This window comes from Akebia trifoliata, chromosome 5, assembly GCF_017979445.1.
Source record: "Akebia trifoliata isolate Shusen 1 chromosome 5, ASM1797944v1, whole genome shotgun sequence".
NCBI lineage: Eukaryota > Viridiplantae > Streptophyta > Magnoliopsida > Ranunculales > Lardizabalaceae > Akebia > Akebia trifoliata.
The window spans coordinates 25,328,492-25,352,442 of NC_141379.1; the positions used below are offsets into that span (position 1 = coordinate 25,328,492).

The 23,951-nt window shown below is 34.6% G+C and overlaps 2 protein-coding genes and 1 pseudogene across 3 annotated transcripts; 1 reads left to right on the plus strand and 2 right to left on the minus strand.

Annotated features, from left to right (window-relative positions):
- Positions 1–7,679: 7,679 nt before the first annotated feature.
- On the minus strand, positions 7,680–10,208 carry LOC147401772 (NADPH-dependent aldo-keto reductase, chloroplastic-like). 2 transcript variants are annotated; one of them, XM_086443174.1, is made up of 3 exons: positions 8,623–10,208; positions 8,360–8,527; positions 7,680–7,984 (listed from the first exon to the last, which is right to left on the minus strand). In XM_086443174.1, the coding sequence occupies exons 1-3, from the start codon at positions 8,878–8,880 to the stop codon at positions 7,898–7,900; spliced, it is 513 nt and encodes a 170-aa protein (XP_086299300.1). In that variant the 5' UTR covers positions 8,881–10,208; the 3' UTR covers positions 7,680–7,897. The 2 variants fall into 2 exon arrangements, with proteins under 2 accessions (XP_086299300.1, XP_086299301.1); XM_086443175.1 differs by having other exon boundaries at positions 8,279–8,527; positions 8,623–10,204.
- Positions 10,209–12,906: 2,698 nt separating this feature from the next.
- Positions 12,907–16,425, minus strand: LOC147401773 (serine/threonine-protein kinase SAPK10-like). Its single transcript, XM_086443176.1, has 8 exons — positions 16,356–16,425; positions 16,183–16,219; positions 15,523–15,751; positions 15,324–15,407; positions 14,875–14,949; positions 14,710–14,783; positions 13,389–13,416; positions 12,907–13,198 (listed from the first exon to the last, which is right to left on the minus strand). Exons 3-8 carry the CDS (start codon positions 15,559–15,561, stop codon positions 13,181–13,183), a joined length of 318 nt encoding a protein of 105 aa, XP_086299302.1. The 5' UTR covers positions 15,562–15,751; positions 16,183–16,219; positions 16,356–16,425; the 3' UTR covers positions 12,907–13,180.
- Positions 16,426–17,436: 1,011 nt separating this feature from the next.
- On the plus strand, positions 17,437–18,139 carry LOC147401774 (thaumatin-like protein pseudogene; annotated as a pseudogene).
- The last annotated feature ends 5,812 nt before the right edge of the window (positions 18,140–23,951 follow it).

Here is a 23,951-nt window from a genome sequence, read left to right on the forward strand (position 1 = left end):
GCTTTTTAGCTTTTTAATCTAGCAAGCATGCTCTAGCTTTTGCCTAGATCGCCTTTTTAGGTTTTCGATCTAGCAAGCTTACAATTTTTTTCTCTTTTCTTTGCTTTGATTATTGTCAAAGTCGTCATTTTAGATTTTCAATCTTGTGAGCTTGCCTTAATTTTTGCCTAAGTTGCCCTTTTGGATTTTCAACCTAACAGGCTTCATTTTTCTTTTTCTTCCATTTTGAACTTCTGGAGTTACTGTCTGATCATGCTTTGCTATCTTCCTTGACTTTTTCGCACATAACTTAGGAGGACTTTTATGGATAAGCTTAGGATTGGGCATAAAAAGAAAGGAATTTTGAGGCTCAAAAACCCAAATGCCCCTGTGTGGCATTTTCTTTTAAATTGTTTTCTTTTTCCTTGAATTTTCTTCCCTATTTTGGATGATATTTCTTTTGCTTTTGAATTTTGAATTTTTAGATTTTTTCTTTGGCGGGGAATCTATTTTTTTATTTTGATATGGTCGGGTCTGAAGTAACTTTTCACGTTGCCTACGTACCCCAGAATTTTGGGATCAAACCAAGACGTAGTTCAAATTTCCCTCCCCTAGATTGGATGATCAAGTTGAGAAAGAAAAAGGTATATATATATTTTTTTGAAAAAGCTGCAAATGACTGAAAAAGGAGATAATGAACTAGGCAGTAGGAAAATTGATTCGGCCAAATATGGCCTCTTTAAATGTAGTACTGCTTGATCTGGTTAAGGTTGGTTGACTCTGGTAGTTCAATTCTACCATGATCTTGAAGTCTGACGGTTGAATCATTGACTTGTAAGTGGCGAACTTTGATTTTCTTGTTAAACATGTAAGTGACTCTTCTCTGATAAGTTTACACTTAGTACAGAACTTTTAAATTATTTTTCTTTGATCAGGTTTACTTCTTCATACTATTGACGAATCCAGTCTGTTTCTAACAATTGAATTTCTATCAAGACCTTGAGATACAGGATTTTCATTTCAACTGTTAAGTCTGCTTCCATATCATATACTAGAGAGTAGGGAATAACTCCAATGGAAGACTGATATGCCCATAGTGTGAATGGTAACTTCTCTGACGGATCCTGGTGCGATTGACACATTTTTTTGATAATTATCTTGAGATTATTTTTATTGACTGTTTCAACTTTTGCATTAGTCTGAGAACGTGGGGAGGTGATTTGTGATATCGAATCCTGAACTTTGAATAAGGAATAATGACCTAAGCTTTGAAGTACGACCCATTATCAGGGATCAGCTCAAAAAGTACCCCTATATCGACTGATAACATGTGCTTAAATGAACTTTTCAACTCGAGATGTAGTGGGCATAGCGCTAATATATTTTCTAACATCTTCTTTGATTACATCGATAAAGACGAGTATCTATTACGTGTTGAATAACACCCAAGCTTGTACCTAACATACCCTTATATGATTACATAAACAAGTTTTTTGAATTTTCTGAGTAAATTCATTATCCCCTCGTGTTCCTCTAGGGATAAGATAGTTTCTATCTGAATTTTTTGAAAATTATTTTTCGTCCTAAGGTTCAATGACCTTTGCTTTCTGATTGAAAGTTGTTGAGCCCGACCCTTATCTTCTTGTTTAGGAGAAAAATATATCATTGAAGTCAGATTATTAGTTAATTCATTAATGCACTTGAGGTATTCAAATTTTTTTTTTATCCAATCAAATTTAGAAGGGGCGACAGACACCTCTATGACTCGACAAACTAACTCGACTCAACAGAAAAAGAGTAGACTCGATCTAAAGAAAACATGATATTGATGAATTGAAAAAAAACTTGATTCAAGACTCATGAAAGACAATTACTTACACATAACGGACTTGACTATAGGCTGAGGACTCTGGATATTGCTTACAACCAGCAGGATTGAGGCAATATGATCTTTAGGAAACAACTGTGTAATTTTGGGAGATTCCATGGTCATTTTTGATTGTTGACTTGGTACCAACATTTCTTCTAGTTGACCGAACTTACAACTCTTACTAGACGATGGATGATTGAGCTTAGGTGCAATGATAATCCTGAAACCTTATCAAAGGTGGAGTAGGCTTTTAGCAATTAGAAATAGAGGTCCCTCTTGATAGCATTGGTTAACTCCCTAGATTCAAAAACTCTAACCGATAAAATATTCCGATCACAAAACATTACACGAAGATGATTTACTGAATGATCATGAATCTTAGAAAATTTTAAATCATGATTAAGGGTTGTACAATTTTCTAAAAGTAAGATCCAGATTGTACTAATCAGTACATCCCTTAATATGATTTTTTTTACTGATTCTGATCTTGTTAAATATGAAATATTCAGTCCATTGAATTAAATTGGCCGATACAAGGTGATTGGGACCATGAACCCATTTGAATTTGGGTCTGTTTGACCCAATGGATCTAAATATTCTACTTAAATTACTTCATCAACTATTTTTTTAAGCTAATTAATCCAATCGGTCAATGTGTTGATCTATAAGATCCATTTACTAATTGGGCTAACTAGTTTAATTTGATATTGATCAATATGTTTCATCAATTAAGTTTACTGGGTTGGACCGGTATTGCGGGTTGAATTGAAGTAGTGTGGACCGGTCCACCCACTTACTTTTGGGTTGGATTAAATAGAGCAACTCAGGAACACCCATAGTTAGTTCGGCTCATGACCTATAGGAATGCTCTTAGACTCTAGGTTTACTATGTGCAATGCAATTTATCTGGTCACCCTTTCCTAAGTACACCTATGTACCTCTTGAGCGTACTCAATCAGACGGTACGTGGTGACTTGGTTTGATATACCGTATAGGTGATAATCTAAGACTCCAACCCATATCTCTGAAATAAAAAGTAACCAGTTTAATCCCCAGTTGAGAGGTGGCGCACGATACTGAGCAAGGGTCCTCTTAAATACCTATCGTTTAGAATAGACGTAGTCTATCCCCCTCAAACAGTAGGGTACAACGGGGTAGGATCTCGTTTAGGTACTGATTTTAACTAAGAAGTGCAATTAGTGAACTTAGATTACCTTTGATATACCGAATAGGTACAAGTTTAGGGTTATAGCTTTTATAAATGGTTTAGCATCCCACGAGGAGATCGACCACGTACTAGTATTACGTTGGCAATTGGGACATGTGACTGTGCGGCTTACAATAGGACAAAGGCTCAAGTCGCTCCAGTATAGGTGCATCGATATACCTTTCAGAGTTACCTGATCAAACGGTACTAATGCCCCAGTTTTATATATCCTAAGGTACGTGCCTGGAGTTGTGATTTTCATAAATGATGTCGCATTTCCGAGGAGACTGGACCACGCATTAGTGCCACGTCGACTATAAGGGACATGCAACGTGCAATGCAATAAAATAAACGTGCTAGTGGTCTGTGCAAAACATGGTGGGGTGTGCCCGGGGCCTTTTTCAGATAAATGAGTCTATGGGCTTGATCAGATCATACAAGTATGGATATCAAACAAATATTGATTTGAAAACACAAAAATATCCATAACATCAAGATTAAGATCAAGACATGCACATTAAAAATATATATCAATCAAGATCATGGCACGTCAGATATGCAATCAATTAGCATAGTACCGAAATAATCAGTCATTGAACAACCATTGAAATATGCACAAGAATTTTTTTTTCTTTTTAAATGAATTAAAACAATCCAATCAATGATCGCTTTGAGCGATTCAAAACAATTCGGGATTTCAATGAATATTGAATTGAGAATAAAATGATAGTTGTAGATATAAAGAGTGATGTATTTTTTTTTTTTAAAGAAATTTTTGTTTTTTTTTAGCAAAGAAAAATTTTATGAAGGAAAAGAAATCTATTATTAATTAGTACTACACAAATTACTAAACAAATGGACTTTTTTTTTTCTTAAGAAAAATTGTTACTGACTATTAAAGAAACCTAAAAAAATAAAAATTCCAATAATTCTATTGCCATACCAATTTTTACACGTAAGAAAAAAGAAAAACATTATAATGATGTGTTATATGTAAAAACTGGTGTGCTAAAAAAATCCTTTAACGATGGCGCAGTCGAAACAAATTTTTTATTTTTTTTTATAGAGAAGGTTGATACTGAAAAGTATTTCTCACATAAATGAGAGATCAAAAATTTCACAAGAAACTCAAATCTTCTCATTGAACGCTTCTTGAATCCCAATCAGAATCAAGGAAATTCTACAAAGAGGGTAAATCTTGATCACGATTCATCCGACGATCCAAATATTTCGGGTGGAAGACATGATTGCACTCCATAGACTGTCGGATTTCTTCCTCTCCAAATCTAGATTCAAATCCCTGTTTCAATCATCTCTAAAGCTTTGTTCACTCTCCCCTTTCAATCTCTTAATTTTCGATTACAAAGTCATGATGGAAACATTGTAATGTTGAATCCCAAAATTTTCCCATCAGTGGACGGTTTTAGTAGAATCAAAATCCTAATCCTTAGCTTTAGACCCATCTCTAAGTAAAGAGAAATCAGGATTAAGCTTTTCTTTAAAAACTTCGGGTTTCAAAATAAAAACCAGATTTTTAGAAGAAACCAATTTTTTTTTTTTGCTTTTCTAATCGATTTAGATTGAGAGGGAAAGAGAAAATAGAGAGAGAGAGAAAAAGAGAGAGAGAGAGAGAGAGATGAAGAGGGTAGAGGCATTTTTTTTCTTCTTTGCTATTTTTCGTCCTCTTCTTTCTCATTGGAGAAGAAGATAGAAGTAGGAAAAAACATGTTTTCACTATTGGCACCCCACACAAAAAAAAAATATATTTTTTTGATATTTTTGTTTTGGAATCCTCTCCTCATCACAAACAACATTAAAAAAGGTACTTTTTTTTTGTTTCTTAATGCATCACTCACAAATAATTATATGAGAAGAAGATGAAAATAAAAAAAATTGTTTTCTACTAATGGTACACCACGCATAGAAATAATTTTTTTTTACGATTTTTTTTCTAATTTATTTTCTTGGAATTCTTTCCTCATCACGAATAACATTAAAAAAGACTTTTTTTTTTGTTTCTTAGCGCATTACTTACAAATAATTTATTTTCACAACTCGCCACCCATGCATAGTAACGTGCTAAAAAATTTTCATCCAAATTTTTTTTTTAAAAAAAAAAGGTAAAATCCATGACTCTCATTCTAATCACTATGATTCCATCCTCAATTTATATGTCAATTTGAATCTTTCATTGTTTAGGGTCATCAAAAAATGACCTTTAATTGAATCAAAAACAAAATACAATACCCAAAATCCAAATAAACAATCCACAATCAAGCCACGAAAATAAAAATAAAAGATAAAAATAAATAAATTAACAAATAAAATAAACCAAACTAAATAAATAAATAAAAAAACTAGGTGGATTTGGCAATGTTCCCATACTTGGGGCTTTTCAAGTTTGATCCTCATAATCCCCAATGGAGTCACCACTGAAAGCGCCCTCGATCCTTGGGTGCACGGATCCGTTTCTAATTTTTGAGGTTTGAGAGTCACTACCTAGTTATTACGGTATAGGAACCGAACATTGACTCTAAAAGGTAAATAACATTAATGTACGAAAGAAAATACGGGTCTAGGGATCACGTTACGGGGTTGGAAGGTGTTAGGCACCAACCCCGCCCGACAAACGCCGTTCTCTACTTTTCCCAAATAAAACTACATTGTTAAAAGACCTAAATAAATAATAAAAAAATAAGAATTAAAAATACCTAGATGATCTCAACGATAGTTCCCTTAGAGCTGGCGGAAAGATTCTTTGCTTCGTTTTCATTACTGGATCCGCTTTGAATTTCCAAGATGAAATATATTCTCCTTGGATCTAATTGCTTCTTAATTTTTGATGGATTTCTAGGTATTTTTGAAGGATTTTTGAGTGTTTTTTGAGCAAAAATTGGGGTTTGGTGTTAGGTAAAGAGTTAGGACTTCAAAATTAGGGTTTGGGAAAGGCTAGGGAGACTTTTTGACCTACTTTTTATAGGATTTATTTTTACCTACGAAAATAGGTTGTAGATGTCCCTATTTATAGATTTTTTTAGGTACTTTTTAGATAGAGTTAGTATTATATTGGAATTTTTTTAGATAGAATTAGTGTTTGATTAGAATTCTATTAGAGTTCAGGTTTGATTTTTGTCTTATTAAATTGACTAGGTTTCTTTAAATTAGGGTTTTGACTTAAGTCTTATTTAATTGACTAGATTTTAGGGTTTTGACTTAAGTCTTACTTGATTAACTTGACTAAATTTTTTTTAATTTTAATTAGGATTTAGTTTACATTAATTAATATTTTAATTATTAATTTTAGAATTTTAAATTGTAATAATTGAAAAATTACCGTTTTGCCCCTAAAAATGACTTTTGCGTTTTAGGTCATTTTTCGATGTTCTAAGATGTTTTGGAATTGGTTTTTCATAAGAAATTCAAGGGGAATATTGGTTTGTATCACTTATGAATTTTTTCAACATGAAATGATCGTGAACGTTATGAGGGGCATTTTCGTAATTTTGTCAAATTAGGTGAAAATTGGCGAAATGACTTATTTGGTTTCAATTTGTTATTTTATGTGTTTGAAAGGATTTTCCTAAGTGTACTGTAGGCTCTAGGGATGTTTTGATGTTAGGGGTATTTTGGTAATTTATTCATTTTTTAGTGATTTTTATCGTAAAGCTTCTTTTTATCTGAAAAATGATGATTTCTATATTTTTTGGGTCATATTTTCCGAGTATAGTGTGGTTTCTATAGTTTTGTTAGTTCGAGATACCTCATCCGAATTTCTGAAATACATCTAGTAACCAAATAGAGCATTAGAATAAACATCCATCATTGGGAACTGTTGCAATTGGGTTGACGAGTACAAAAATGAGGTGTCTACACTAACACTTTTATATATCATTTCACAGAGAGAAGAAAATAAATTACCTAAAATATGGGATTTTGGTTATCCAATATCCTGCAGAGAATGCCACACTACATGGAACATCAACACTGAAAGAACCAATTGGAGTTATAATGTTGAGACAATTACATAGATGCAGGAAGTTAATCCATCAAGCATAGGGCCACTGTGCCTTTCCAGGGTACCACAGTACAACGCATGCATGATAGACAAGTTCCTCCCATATCTGTAACACACAAATACGTGTTACTTGATTATGTTTTACACATTTAGGCAGTTTACTTTTTTAGTGGAGATCTTAGCCCTCTAAACACTACGTGAAAATACCCTTAATTCGACGGCCTACAATCGGCGAATTTGTCACAATTCGACAGCCTCACCCGTCGAAATTGTTTATTGAAATGGGCAATGTCAAAAAAAAAATTCGACGGCTGGAAACCATAGAAAATATTTTCGTCGGCCTTGAAAACCATCGAAAAATCTTAACTCGACAGCTCTAAACTGTCGAAATACTGTAAAGTCAATGGCTTTGGACTGTAAAAAAATAAATTCGACGACTAAAGGTCGTTGAATCACTAAATCATAAATTTGCCAGCTTAAAGCCGTCAAATTACTGTAAAGCCTAATAATAAAAATTATTGTAACTAGGCTAACTTGGTAAACCAACCAGCCGCACACCAACCTACCAAACTGACCCAATAAATGGAGAAGAGCATCACATGTCAATGTAGTACTGAAGGCAACCCTTAAAATGAAGGTAAATGTGAAAATTCAACACTAATTCATCAAATCATCTTATTTTCAAATAGAGATCTCAGTTATATCTATTTCCCTAACAAAGGAATTGTTACTAGGTGAAACACTTTTCAATCAAGTACATTGTGCTTGAACAAGCTACACGACTGATAGTTCTAATAGCAAGGAAAAAAACAAATTAGATGCTTGTTTAGATTTCACCATCCCAAAGTCCTTCAAGGGTTCTGTAAGCGTCACAAATCTCATGGGTAAATAAAGTGCCCCTAAGTAGCCTTGCCTGCATGATTAACAACCATAACTTCAGTATATCCCTGATAAGATTTCATTAAGTCTAGCTTCCCTATCAAAATAGACATGATGATGCAACCATATTATCTTGAATGACATCATTGTTCAGACTCCATGCATGATGATGCACTAACAGATCAGACTCCATGCATGATGATGCACTAACAGATCTGACTCCATAATTAAAATGTGAATATGCCTTTTTGTAGTTAAACAAGTATGTTAAATGAAGATAATTTATATGCATTTCTAGCAAGGAAGTAAAACAACATAAGGTACTTGCCTATTCAATTTCAAAGAACTTCAATAACAACTCATCGGGAATGGACCAGCCAAAGACGTCAAAATTTTCCTTGATTCTCACCTCATTCGTGCTCCTAGGCAGTACACTGTAACCCATTTGGATTCCCCATCGGAAAGCAACCTGTGTAGTTGACTTGCCCAATTTCCCTGCAACCATATTAAGAACTGGATGCTTAAGGACATCGCTCTTGAGCCATGTTGTTCCTGGGGAACCCAACGGTGAATACCCCTATAAAAGACCATTGAAAGAAATTTTCACAATTAAGGATAAAATAACAAACAAAATTAAGAACTCGAAAGTCTTGTTAAAGCTTGTATACACACATATAGGTGCACTCCCTTCGATTTACAGAATGCACGTAGCTGTGTCTGGTGCCATGCAGGGTGGCATTCAACCTGATTGACGGCAGGAGGCACGCGTACTACTTCTAACAAATCCCCCAACTTCTTTGATGAAAAATTGCTCACACCAATAGCACAAACCTTGCCAAAATCATACAATTCCTCCATTGCTCTCCATGTACTCGGTGTATCATGTAAGGAGAGGTTTTCAGGATTAAAGCCAACAAAACCCTTTTTCATGGAAACTGGCCAATGGATCTACAAGAATTTCAGCAACCCAGTTGGTTACAATGAAAGTAAATTCTGTGTATAAGTCGGATGAACGTCTGAATCTATGTCTGGAAACTCCATGAGCCAACAGTTGCTTCCCTTTCATAATGCCATCTCTTACTTATACCACAACAGCAGCAACTCTGTTATTCCTCATAATGCCACCTCTTTCTCACAAACAGCAATAGCTACCATTTCCCTCCTCTTTTTTTTTACATGGCTGCTCACGATAACATCAATTATGAGCTATATTAGAAAGCACACAGCTGCCACATGCACAACTGTCGTCCCCACTTCTATTGCCATTCTGCTTGCCACCTTGAAAATCACATACCACCTTAAAGAATCTCAACGTGCACCACTTTGGCAGCTCTTTGGATCTACTTATTTGGTAAATCTTGTGTGAATAAGATGAGAAATAATAACAAATCAAAGCAAAGTCCTAGTGTACACATTCCTCATATATGTTTCGCCCGTCGGTAATTATTTCAAGGTGAGTTTGTTTCTGTTTAAGAGTGGTAATTTTAGTAAAAAAAAATGATGTTGTTGGTAATTTTGGTTTAATTTTCATGGATTTTCATTGTCCCAAACTGTTTTTTCTTTTCTTTTCTGGGTAACCATAACTTGAACCCACCACCTTGCATTGCAATATTTCAACCAAACTTATAGACATCCAAAACAACAAAGATAGATAGTATTTACATCTCAAAATATATACAGAACCAACATAATCTAGTATCCCTTCTGTAATGCAATGAGCTTCTAGAAATTGTATATGCGATAATTTCCAATGGTAAATGACTCTTTTCTATACAAATGCAAACTATTTCAAAAAATGTATGAATCATCGAATGTCTGCTCATATCGTACCCAAATTAATCTCACAATGACTTTTAATTGCCATGGTTGGAACTTGTGCATAGACTCAAAAGAGGAATGTCACCCATGACTGATTCTGTGGCAGTAGCATTCATAAAAGATCAGATCACTGAAGATCCTAAGGATACACACCAAAAAAATCTCAATGACCACCAAATGGGAAAGAAAGATGTTATTGGCACCCCAACTTTTACTTATTACACCCAAATTTCTTAAATTATTTAAGGTATTGGCCAATTTTTCAGTTGTGCTATATGTATGAGAAGTTCTTCTTGAGAGTGTTGTATATGCTGTTTTTTTTTTTTTTCAATCTAAAGTCATAACATTGAAAGCCCAAAGAACCACATTATAACATATAACAATCCAAAATGAACCCAAAAACAAAAGAAGGGAAGAATCATTCTAAAATACACACAAAAAGGATAAAAATAAAAAATAAAAATAAGTTTTGTTTTCAGAACATTTGAAAAGGTACAAAACATTAATCCAAACAAGAGCCATATAATGCTACAGAGAAAGAAAAACAAACCTAGAACATATAATGAACAAATCAGAAAATAAGATTTCAAAGCAAACCTTTAACTAAAACTTTGAGTTTTAGAGAGCTTAAGCTTCGATTAAATAGAAATCTTGAACTAAAAAATTGGTAAATGGATGAGAAACTAATCCCATTTTATTCTAAAATTTTTCAAATAAATAATTGCAAAGAGATCTAGAGTGGTTTTTAGGACCTTTTAAAGGTTTTTGAGAGAGATGAACTTACAGATGAGATCTAGAGTGGTTTGATCAGTGGCACTGATGAGTGAGCTTCAATTCTGTGAGTTTTTGACTTGAGCTCTAATTTCTTCTTCGATTTGAGCTATGAGATATTAAGAATTCATCGACGAAGTGATAAGAGCTCGTTCGGTGCTCTCGATCGATCCGAAATGGGAGATTGAGGGACGTGATTGAGAGTGAGAGATCGTTCGGTGCTCTCGATTGCTCGGTGTTCATGAATGTCTGTTTGATCAAACCAAATCAAAAGGGAAAATCTGTAAGACGTTAAGGTTTGATCGAACCAAATCAAGAGGGAAAGTCTGTGAGTGAGAGTGATCTTCTTTGCAACTTTTTTCGAATGTACCAAATATCTTGTTTTCCTCTGAAATAGGCAAACAGCTGAAAAGGAAAGTCTGTTAAGATGTTAAGGATTTTTTTTGTTAAAATTTTTTTTTGGGTGGTTCGTTGGGCTGAAGTTGTCGAAATTTTTTGTTGGGCTTAAATGTGAGTTTTGGGCCGGCAGAAATAAACGTTGGTCTTGGGCTGCCAAGTTTAACGCTTTTGTAATAGCAAATTCTAACTTTGTTTCCTTCAATCCAAGTATTCTTATCTTTCTTCAAAGATGGTTCACAGAAATGCCCCTGACAAGCTTGGTATCCAAGCTGATTCCAAGAATCATGTTTCCAAGACACTAAAGCCATCATCTTCTCAACAAGGGAGGAGGACCTAAGTAGAAGAAGAAAATGAACAAGTCAAGAACATTCAAACGTTTAGATTTGGAGAACTTGGGATCATATCCAGAAAGACGAGCAAAATCACGAATCGATGAGCCTCCTACCCATGTAATTGTTGCCGTTGCTACACCACAGAAGCCATCCACGATCAAGTCATCGGATACCTCGCCGAATTATATGAAATCGACAAATTGTTCTAATGCGAGGAAGGAGCGGTCTCAGGTAACTCCTAAAAGTTCTAAAGCTAGTTATATTAGGAGTCCGAAATCGAAACTTTCTTATAGTTCTAGTCACAAACAATTGAGGACATTAACAAAGGCATCTAGCTTAAAACCAGACTTCTAGTATGAAATCAAGAAGAGTCCGAAGTGGCATATTTCTTGAGATTTATATCATACATTATAGAATCTATTTAGATTAGATGGTACATATTAAAACCATATATTGAATACATAAATATTAGTTGAAAATTGAATATTTGAATAAATTCAAATTTTCTTTGTTATGTATCAGCATATCTGACACATGGGAAACAGTTAGTTTCTATTCATGTAAAATCTTATATTTCTTTGATATGAAAAATTAGTCTTCAAACAAAAAACAAATTCTTGTAATTTGACACAATAACACTTGTGAGCCTATCTTCAAAAGAGTACTTTTCATTACATTCTAGAGTGTTTCTTGAAATTATTTTGTATTTCTGTCAATTACTCATATTCATGTAAAATCTTCATGTTTTATTCATATGAAGTATTTTTATTTATATATTAATTTGTTTTTTTAATAGATAAGAGACTCCAATATTGAAAAAAGGGAGGAAGATACTGGATTCTATGCATGTTATGCGGGTGAGCATATTTTAGAATTAGTTTAGTAACTTTCTTAATGCATTGTTGGTTGTTAGAAATTTGTAAATTACATCAGCTTCATGTCTATCATGCATGCGCAACCCATTTCATATTTTGTTTGTTCCTTTTACATTGGGTTTCATTTATAAAAAAACATGAACACTACAAGCATAATAACTTAAATGACATTTGAAGAATATGATGATAAATGGACAAATTTATCAGCATAAGAGAATAATAGAATAGTTAAACCATGACTTTCAAAGTCCTTATAAAGGTAAGGTATCTATGAAACATCAAACGGCAAGTGAAATCCAACCTGATTAACAATCTCTTGCCTCACAAACTTGTGGTGCTCAATTTTACGATATATCTGACCCGTCTGCTATATCTGAGCTTGAGACTGACCATGTAGCGTACAATAAACAACATAGGCAGAGTTGGAAATAGTAAAAAAAATAAAAATAAATAATAAAGTAATACTATAAAAATATATATTTATTGATAGATTCCAAAGTTATAGAACCTAAAAATGTAGACTTTAAACTTACGCTTAGGGGGACCATTATAACAGTAATGTTTCGTTGGCATTGAAGTCAATACTTCACCCACCAAGGTCAAAATCCTGAGTTAACCTAGGTGTTTTACTGTTTTTACAACACTAGGATTTTGCTTGAGATTTGCCTGTGGGAAACAAGTCCAATTGTCAAAGTGGATGTCGTGGACATAACACTCTTTCCAACTACTTCAACAGCATCACATACCTTGCCTGTATACAACAGAAAAAAAATCCTCTGTGAGCAAGATGCATATGGCCACGAAAAGAATTAAGAGCCCTAGAAAAGTTCTTCAAGCAAAATGAAAATAATCGAGAGCAAAACAAACCAAAAATGTAGTGAGTCATGTAAGCAAGCACTGCCAATCCTACTCTACATTTCCACATGCAACACCCTTTCAAAGTGTGAATACCTTGTCCATGACGCATCGAGGCCATGTCACAGAAACTAGTTTAAATACCATCCAATGACAATACCTGACTCCTGATATAAGTTGTCAGAAGAAGAAGCGGGCCTGCAGTAAAAACCAAGATCAAGAAAATTGAATTGGTGTGCAGGTGTTTGATAAGAGAAGTCAATGGACTAGATTTATTTTTTCCCCTTTTTTTTAGGGGTAAGCTGGACTTGAACCCACGACTTTAAAGTTGATTTACAACGTGTCAAACCAACTGATGGGTCTAAGCTCAATGGACTACATTCATCACCTCATCCCCACTGAAGTGGCCTGCATTGCATATTGATAAGGTCCCAATTATTCGATTTTGGGACCTTAATTGCATTAAGATTACCATTGCATAAATGTTAGTTCCTTTAAATAATTGCAAAATTATTTTATTTATCCAAATTAATAGAGCTAATGATATATTAGTGTTAATTGTAGCGCACGTGGAAGCTAACAAATTGCGAAACAATTACGGTTACAATACACGAGCCGAAAGGAAGCATCCAGAAAAACCTCGAAGGATTTGGGCACCACGTCACCGCGCCGCGGCTAGGCATGACCGCGCCGCGGTCATCTCGAGGAATTTGTCCTCGAGATTTTCACAGAAGCTTCCAATTGCTTCGGTGGTTGTAACTGAATGGGTAGTTCGAAGCAAATCATCCGAAAAGTTGACCCGATTACCCAAATACAAATGTTATAAATTGAAGGGTTGATTTTAGAGAAGGGTCCCTCTCCTTACTCTCTTCTTCTCCAATTTTTGATTGTTCCTCTCTTTAATTTTCTGTAATTTTCTATTGAGAGATCTCTTGAGTGTAGTGAGAACATCAAGAGTGCTCAATTCTTTTTCTTTGTAAATTGTTGGGAGAGCTATAAAAGAAGAATTTGGATTGATCATCATCTTCATCTTCTTCACCTATTCTCTCTTTTCTCTTTTATTATTTTTCTGCAATTACAATGCTTGCAATGATTGGCTAAGTTCTCATTAGAGAAGTGAAGGAAGCCATAGCAAATTAATCCCTCTAGTGTAGATTTAAATTCTTGCTTGCTTACATATTTTAATTCTGAAAATTCTATTCTGATTAAGGTAATCCAACTTATAATTCTGATCCAACTTAGATAGCCATTACTTAGATAAGTTCAAGAATGGCTATGCTATGTGAATAGTCAGAATATAAATTGGGCAATCTCCATCATATTAGGATTTTCATGAATAGGTTCTAATTTCTTTCAAAAATTTAATTGATCCATCTTCCGATCCATGAGCAATGACTTCCTCCATGGATTGAGTTAATTTCAGAATTTATCTACACTATGGATTACTTGCAAAGGTTTACTTGACCTCTCTAATCCCTCTCTCTTAGAATTTCAATCTTTATTTTCTGTTTAGATTTCAATTTAGTTTCTACTACAACTTTGTTTTGTTTTTAAAACTAATCTGTTTTTGTTTCTAAATTCTGTTTTGGCATTTTTATCCGAATGAATCCTTGAATCCTCATTGTCCATGTGGAACGAATTCGACTTACCCAAAGTCCATTTCTTAATCTTAATCTCTGCATCTCTATTGCAAGCTTTACAACCGATCACATATACGCTCAAAGAGCTCTCCACCAGATGCATATTCCATCACAATAGCCAGATGGGTTGGTGTAAATATGACCTAGGGTAAGATTTACAGCAAAAAATAAGGCAAATTAGACTATCATTCTTCTTGAAACAAATACTATTACAATGAAAAAAATGAAACCGACCTCTTTGAACCTAACAATGTTGGGGTGTCTCAGTGACCTGTGGTTAATAATCTCCCTTTGTACATTTTCATCTATCTGTTACACATGATAACAAAATGAGGAAGCCAGATATGCCTCAATAGTTTCACTTACTACATTCAATTAAAATCGATCTGATACTAAAACTGACATTGATTCAAGTCAAAACATGCTGACAGAATCCTATAAGAAAACTAAAAGGCCTGGACTGATAAAAAGCCTCCAAATTGCCAGCCTTGTCAATTTATTGCTATGAAGTTATCCATTTTGGATTGCTTTTTAATTCAATGAAATTATAGCATATTAATTTGTTACCTAAAGAAAAACGCAATCAAATTTCTACAATTCAATAGAAAAATTAATACAATCCCGATTTATCAATTTCCCTGTGAAAACTATCTCAAAAACCAGAGAAAACAAAGTCAGGTGACCTCTCTTCTGCCTTCGGTTTCCACTCCAGAGTTGGGTGTCTTGTATCCCTCATTACAATTTTGTCTTGATGTCCCCCCTACAACCTGTACATGATACTTTGGATCAGTGATGCATTAAAAAGAGAGGTTCTATTGCAACACCAACTTTTGCAAATAAATCAGCAAAGAATTGGCACACATCATATGTTCAGAGGATCACCTGGGGTGGTTGGGATTCACCCACCTTGGCTGAATCCATGACCAGACTTACCTGATTTGGATAGTATTGCTCGTAATTTCTATGGGATTGCTAAGTTGCTGATACCCATTTCATTCTCTCCATTTTGCAAAGAAATTCCACCAAGAGATTGTGGCATACTAGACTTTGGGGAATAAAATGTGGACCGTGACCCTCCATTTGATCCAGCTAAAGCTATTATTGTATCAGCCTGTCATGTTAATAAGAAGAAAAAAACACAAATTACAGGCCATTTCATGCCAGTATGTGTTACCAATATTATCCTCATCGAAAGCTTATCTGAAAATTTGGGGTGGACAAATATGTGTCACAAATTGACCTCAAATAACATGCATTTTAATTATTTAATACAAAATCAAAATCACAAAAAAATTAGAAGAATATATATATATATATTTTTTATTGATAAGCTGGGCTTAAAGGGACCCCACCCTGAAAACACTACTGTCGAGTGTAAATACAAGTTAAATCTTCCTCAATAATTCTCAAAAGTTCTTGAGGAACATTACACATTTCTTCATCAACGAAAAAACCATTTGAAAAAGTGCCCTGTTTCGCTAAAAAATCCGCTGCCCATAGTGCTAATTTTATGAAACTCTCTTTTGCATATTAATTTGTTACCTTTCCAAATGTAATCATTTGATGATGTAGCTCATACCTGTGATTACATGATATATTAAATCAGTAAAACATATATGGAGTTAAGACCGCTCATATTGTTCTCAGCTTTGCTAATTTATATGTAAATGCAGTTTGCAATTAACGCAAATAATTTAAAAGATTTATGGGTTTACAATGTCCGTTGATCAAGTGTGCACCACTGTGGCTAAAGAAATTTCTGAATGGACTCCAACACTGGGTACCTATACAAGGATTATAAGATTAGCATGTTTCATATAATGGAAAATTTTGTCTTTTTTTTTTTTTTTTTTTGTAACTTTGCCGATTCAGTATATTGTGTATGTTTGTATGGAATGCAACATGTTTCTGTGACTTACTTTACTTAATTCCAGTTCCAAAGAGAATGGATATGGTTTTTAGAATAGGGGCAGTTCTTGAGTGAAAGAGCACAAGGGTCTGAAAAATGGAGAGTTTGTTTGAGGCATCTGATTTGGATCTCACGCTCATGGTGGTCACACGGGTCCATTTGGAAGAAACTCAAAGTGAGGCATATTATAAGTTCGAAAACATTAGGGTATCTTAAATATTCATCAAAAAGTAGAGGAGAGTCAAAATAATCCAGCATACCCTTATTTTTTTTACTAAACGATAAAATGAATAGGGGTATTATAAGAAAGCGAATGTGGTGGAAATTGCTAATGTCAGCACACATATTACATTTGAGTCATGTAATTATAGGTTTCGCATAGACAATCTTGTTGGGCCAAGCCCATTCATGATCTTGTAGAGCATATTTTATTGTCACTCCCCCTACTCAATCTATCAACGACTAAATGTTCTCATCAAAAATGATTAATTTTGACAAACATTGCACACCTAAACACCACAATTTTCCACATTGTCATAAATATGGGCCTAAAAGACTTGTACTAATCACTAGGAAAATGTGTTTTCTCTTCCCATATTAGCTCTACTTTCCTTTTACTATCCTTCAACACGTTAGAATTCAAGGTCAATGGCATTGGAATGTACCTAGAAGACCACTTATATATGAAATTAGGTCCACTCTAATAGTTAAGTCTTGACGACCTCAAGTCATCAAGCCAAGTAAACAAAATCTTTAAAAAATTTCAACAAAATAACACAACAGGAAGGAAACAAGGCCAACCACAACATCTAGAAATACCACCACTGCCTAACAACACCATTACACACAAATACTCATTAGAAGATCCTTCTTAGTGTAGCAAAAACATGAGTTTCTTAAGTAACCTTCTTCTTTCCTTCTCCCTCTTTTCTTCTCTCCTCTTCACCTTCACCCATGCAGCTACCTTCGCATTCCGAAACCAATGTCCTTGCACAGTCTGGGTCACCATCCCTGATGTAGCTACGTTCGAGATCCAAAACCAATGTCCCTACAAAGTCTAAGCCGCAGCCAAACCCAGTGGTGGTCAACGACTGAATAAGGGCGAAGTATGGCCCCTCAATGTCAGCCTTGGCACTAAACAAGCCTGTATTTTGGGTCGAACCAATTGCAGTTTCGACGCAAATGGGCATGGATGTTGTCAAACCGGAGATTGCAATGGTCTCTTCCAATGCCAAGGCTTTGGATAACCACCAAACACACTTGCTGAATACGCGTTAAACCTATTCAGTAACTTGGATCGATGGATTTAGCATCCCAATGGGTTTCAGTGGTTGTCGTAGCATCAAGTGTACCGTTGACATTAATGGGCAATGCCCGGGTAAATTACGGGCACCCGGTGGTTGTAACAACCCATGTACCGTACTTAATACCAATGAGTATTGTTGCAATTCGGGGAATTGTGGGCCCACTTATTTTTCAAGGTTCTTCAAGCAGAAATGCCCTGATGCTTAAAGTTACTGTAAAGATGATGCCACTGGTACCTTCACTTGCCCTGGTGGTACTAACTACAAGGTTGTATTTTGCCCATAAGGGCCTCTTTTTTTTATTTCCTTATTATATTAAATATGTACAACCGCGATCTAAAATAACTCCGTCAAATATGATCCTCGGGATTCAAACAGTAGTGAAATTAAAAGTTGTACGATGGACTTGACTTGAATAAATGAGAATGTTGAGATGGTATATTTCATTATGTTATTAATAGCCCAAAGTCCATAACCCAAGTAACAACCTAATTATTAGTAGATCCAATACAACACAATTTGTTGTAAATTTCTTTGTAAATTCCTTGACTATAGACAAAATAGAATTGGAAAATAAAACACATATTGCTGACCTCAATATGGGGATAATGTAGAGATGATGATTTATAGAATTTGTAAATTCCTAGTCCAAAAAAAAAAAAAAAAATTCCCACAAACATTAACATGAATGGGCAGAACTAGTACATATAAACCACATTGTTTCTAGTACAAAAGAAAATCAAAAACATCAAAATAAGGTCAAGAGATCTAAGATTGAATCCAATGTAAATCAGAACTGTGAGATAATGAACTAAAAAAACTATGTTTAACCACATCTAAAAACCTAAATCTTCATTTCAAATCCCTAATACAATCTATATAAAGAAAAGAGGGATTAGAAAGAATAACTAGCCCGAGAGATTCATTGAGCGAGCGACTGAGCGAGAGAGATATGAGATCGAGGGAGAGCGACTGAGATTGAGAGAGCAACTGAGAGAGAGAGACAATCGAGCGAGCAACTTAGCGAGAGAGAGATGAAATCGAGGGAGAGCGACTGAGATCGAGAGAGATAAAGATGATAGAGAGAGAGACGAGAGAGCGACTGAGATCGAGAGAGGGAGAGACGATCGAGAGAGATGAGACTTTTGTTCCAACTAAAAGGCTGATATTAGGTCGGATAAAATGCGGATAAAGCAATTTTTAAATGTAAAACGGTTTAATACCGTTTTAAAACAAAAACGGCTTAATGCCGTTTTAAATGAACGTTCTAATTTTGCAATTTTTTTTTTGTAGTGTCTTAATTGTTGTGTAGATTATCAATAAAAATTTTACAAAATAAATAAATATCATGGCAAGCAAGGGTTAATCAACAGAAATAACGTTGATCCAATACTTCTTTTAACTAAAAATAATTAATCAGTTTCAAAGTATTCAAGAAAATTAAATTAAAACTAATTTAAAATAAAAAAGAATGTGATTCACAATGTAAAAACTTGATTAGTCAAATCCATCAAAATAATTCGTCTTATCAAATTATTTATTTCTTATTATCTCAATCAAAGAAACAAAGTTAATGTTATTAGATCGGAAGATGAAATCTGTTAATCTAAATATTAATCCAAAAATTCTATGATAATATTTAATAAAATGAATTCAAAGATAAAATATTTAATCTCTAATCAAACATAGTTTAACTTGATCTTATTTAGGTTTAAACTATCAAAATCATGCGATTTCTTATTTTATTCAATGATTACTACTTAAGAAACTAGCATCATAATAAAACATTTATGCACAATTGAAATAAATAATTATCAACGAAGATCTTGTTTGGGCTTCATTGACATCTGTAATGGAGATCTAGCCATAAATCATATCAATAATAATAATAATAAAAAAAAAAATATGAGATTAGGGAAGAGAGAAAAAATATCTTTATTAATCTTGACTTGAATCTAGTAGAGTAATTCTTCGGTTTACAAAGTTTTGACAGAAACTAACTTAAAAACCTAAAAACTAAAAAATAGAAGAGAACTAGAAAAGATGAATGTTAGAGGAGATGAGATAATTTGGCTCTAGTTTGGTATCTTATTTATAGAGACCCTGTAGACACCCGAATTTGAGCGGGTCCTCGACGCAAAAATGCCAAAATAGTGATAAAAGTTGCATCGGGCCCTCAAAGCCCAAGCCCCCCAAAAGCCTTCTCTCAATGATCCAAGCCTACTCCCAAACCTAACACTATGCTACCCAAGCCCAACAATTCTTCTTAAACCCATGAACCCCAAAACCATATTTCTACCCCTAAGCCCATCGCATAAAACCCAAACTACCTTATTCTATATTCCTAAACCCAACCCAACCTACAATCTAAAACCCTACCCAATCCATTACTAAAGCCCAAAGCCCAATTCACTACCCAAGCCCAATCCAACCCATCATCATCACATTAAACCAATCACCAAGAGATGACACATGTCATCATCTCCTTCCACCTCCCTCATCTAATCAACCAATTCCATCACTTCCCTCCATAAATCAACTCAACCCATAACCCTACCCTAACCTAACCTATTCCCCATCCTCTCATCATCAACCACCAATACCACAACTCATACCCTACACACCCTAACCTATTCCCCATCCTCTCATCATCAACAACCAACAACTCAACCCATACCCTATACACCCTAACCTATCCCCCATTCTTTAACAACCCACATCATAACCCATATCTCCCACACATCAAACCATCACTTTCCCTTAAAACACTCCCACAAAATCACCCCAACCCATACCTCCCATCATCACCCCCATACTCTTCTCTCTAATCATCTAACCACCATCACCAATCAACCAATCTCATCATCTCCCCATTTGCCACATGTCATCATCCCTTCACCTCTCCCAAAATCCAACCAATCAACCTCTTACACTACACATCCTCTCAAATCTAACACTTTACCTCTTCAACCATTTCTACACTCATTCTCCAAACAACTCTCTTACACCCATCAACCATCACTCATCTCACCCCACCAAACACTCTACCCAAATGGATTTGGGTAAGATCCAAACCATTTGGGTTAAAACATAACCCATTTCCCTCATTACAAAACTACCCTTCTTTCCATCTTAAATTTCATACCCCTCTCATCTCAAACCCATGCCATTATCCATTACTCTCTTCATTCACCCCATTATACCCTTAAAATACCTCCCAACCTCTATAAAAACCCCTCCATTCTCCTCTTACAACAACTAATGAAAATTTGACAAAAAACCTCTAAAAAATCACAACTCACCTCAACTCTCTACTCCTACTCTACTCTCAACTCATCTCACAACTCTCAACTCTCAACCTTCTATCAAACAAGTCAAGCAAAGAAAAAGAAGACTCATCAAAGAAAGTCAAAGGAAGTCAAGGGAGGTCAAGGTGGGTTTGACAAAAGGAACACCCCCTTTAACTCCCCTCCTCTACTCATCCCTTTCCTACACATTTGCAGATACCACTATGGTTTAAATCACCAAAGGGCCCCTTCTTCATAAGGGTGCCCTTAATGATTTGAACCAACATCGAAGCCCCTCACACTTGAGGGCACACAACGATTTTCTTTTATTTTCATTTTCATTTTCTTTTTATTTCAAAAAATCGAATCCGAGGTTACCACATTACGTGGATGGAGTAGGGTGCCTAACACCTTCCCTATTCCATAAATGGACCCCCTTACCTTGAATCAAGGTTGGACCAAACATGCATTATCCAACGAGAGTCATCATATGTCCAAAGTAACATGTTTTTCAAAATACAACTTCGGGTGACCATTCACACACATTTCCGAAAATGAATGGTGGCGACTCCAAAACACCCTAAAGTGGAGGGATGTTTTAAAAATATTGAAAATCCCGTGTCCATAGACCCGATTAGGATTTCTTTAGGATTATGAACACTTTCATGTTTTACAAAAAAACAAAAACCTAATCCATTGCGATATAAATCACGTCGTCCTACTGATGTACAAATTTCGAGGATCATCGCGTCGCCCAAGGGGTTTATGGTATCGCGGTGCTTTGTGGACCCAATGGATTTAAGTTTTGGTCTGTAACTTTGTCTTGGGTCCTGGATTGCAATACACCTCTTTATTCGTCCTGATTTCCATTTTGACTCTCGTGATTTGATCTATTACATGTAAATAATCATAATTAATCCGAAAATACATAACTTATTAAAAAATAACAATAATTATGAACAATCAACGTATTTTGTTTATTTAGGGGATTTTATGCATTTTTCAACCTTAAAGTCTTTGTAAATAAGGCCCTAGGATCAACTTTCTAGGCCATGATCAATTGTCATTTTAGAGAGTTAAATCCATAATAGGGGTCTCCAATGCCACTCTCCATTGTGGAGAGTGGGATTTCCATTATTCATTTTGGATTAAAAATTTATAATCTCTATTTTTGGCTCTAAAATATTCATCCTCCCAACTGCTATTTTGGAAAGTCATATCAATCGAAATCCTATTAGACTTGCACGTGTGAGTGCCATAGTTTTGTAGTTCCACTTATTGTTACCTTTAGTTTTAGAGACCGTATTATTATGTAAATAGGATTTGGTTGATTATACACTCATTATGTTATGTTTAATTGTTTATTGAAATTGATTGATCAGGACTGAGAAAGATATAACCCCTATGAGAGGTTTCCCTCGTTATGGGTTTGTAAGGAAGATTACCTAATGATTAAGGGTTGCTGTGTGGGGCCAAAGAAGCGTGTTGTCACCTTGAGGCAATCACTACTGAAGTAGACATCTAAGGTTGCTATGAAGGATATTAAGCTCAAATTCATTGACACATCCTCAAAATTTGGCCATGGTCTATTCCAAACTACACAAGAGAAGGTTAAGTTCTATGAAAAGCTCAGAGCATAGAAACTAAACTGCAAATTGTTATTTCATGTTGAATCTTTTTAATATATACTCGCTTTTTTACTTGATCTTGACTCTTGAGGAGATTTGATGTATTTTTATTTTTTAGTTTTTTGGTTGGATCTTGAATTTCAATTTGCTAGACTAGATATGATTGTTGAAACTTGTTTCAAGTATTTTTTTTTTTTTTTCATCTTATGCAATGAGTATTGCAGACTCTATCCACATTGGTGTTTTGATGTGTTCTTCCTTTTGTTTAAAAAGAAAATTTTCCTTCAAATTTGTTAGTTAAGTTGTTTTTTTGCAGGTTAATTAGCGGTGCATAAGGTGTGTTGTCTGCATAGTTTAACCACTAAGGCTTGGAGTTGGAGATAAGATATTTATGATCACAGCTACCCGTGAATAAAACAAATAGTTTTTTAAAACTGGTGTAGGAAACATTATAATCGTCAGTAGCCTCTTTTCCTAAGGATTTTGGTTTCGATTAATTGAATTAAGATATTTAGTTCTTTCCAATGTTCTGTTTACGTTTTAGGGACTAATTTATGGAACAATTGCTTGGAAAATGTTTGGGAAACTAAATTAGGTGGGAAACTGTATTCTTCCTTTGATTACACCTAGGACGATATTATAAATAATAATAAAAAGTGATGGTCTTTAAGTTTTTGAATGGGATTAATTGTGAGAGAATATCATTAGAGAGGCCGGAGGTGACCAAGGCTGGAGGAGAGAGACTCGTCAATTTTAGTGTCTATTTTGATTAGTCTATAAATGAAAATATTTCGATTAGTGGGAAAATTCATACAATTTTTGAAAATGATAGAAATATTCGCTGACCCTATAGGAAATGATAAAATAGGTATTAAAACACACTTATTAAGTCATTAAGATACAATAAAGAACCATATGGAGTATGAAATGGAAGAGCAACATTTTGTTACATGAAAATAAGAATAGTAAGTTGCATTAACTACATACAACTTAATGCGTAAAACATTGAAATGAAGAAACTATTAAATTGCATTAATGTGTTATTATAATTCTTATTTTTGAATAAATAAGAATAAGTTGCTAATGTATCCAACTAATTAAAACATGACTAATTGTGTACTTGCTTATATAAATGTACTAATTCGTTTAGAATACATTAAAATAAGATGATATAGATAAGATA

Coding starts and splice junctions, on each gene's coding strand:
- LOC147401772 (XM_086443174.1), bottom strand. CDS start 8,880: ATGAAAAAGGGTTTTGTTGGCTTTAATCCTGAAAACCTCTCCTTACAT. Junction 8,528..8,622: donor CGAAGGGAGTGCACCTATAT/GTGTGTATACAA, acceptor GGTCTTTTATAG/GGGTATTCACCGTTGGGTTC. Junction 7,985..8,359: donor TGCCTAGGAGCACGAATGAG/GTGAGAATCAAG, acceptor TTAATCATGCAG/GCAAGGCTACTTAGGGGCAC.
- LOC147401773 (XM_086443176.1), bottom strand. CDS start 15,561: ATGGATTCAGCCAAGGTGGGTGAATCCCAACCACCCCAG. Junction 14,784..14,874: donor ACATTGTTAGGTTCAAAGAG/GTCGGTTTCATT, acceptor ATCTTACCCTAG/GTCATATTTACACCAACCCA. Junction 13,417..14,709: donor GAGCTCTTTGAGCGTATATG/TGATCGGTTGTA, acceptor CTTATCAATATG/CAATGCAGGCCACTTCAGTG.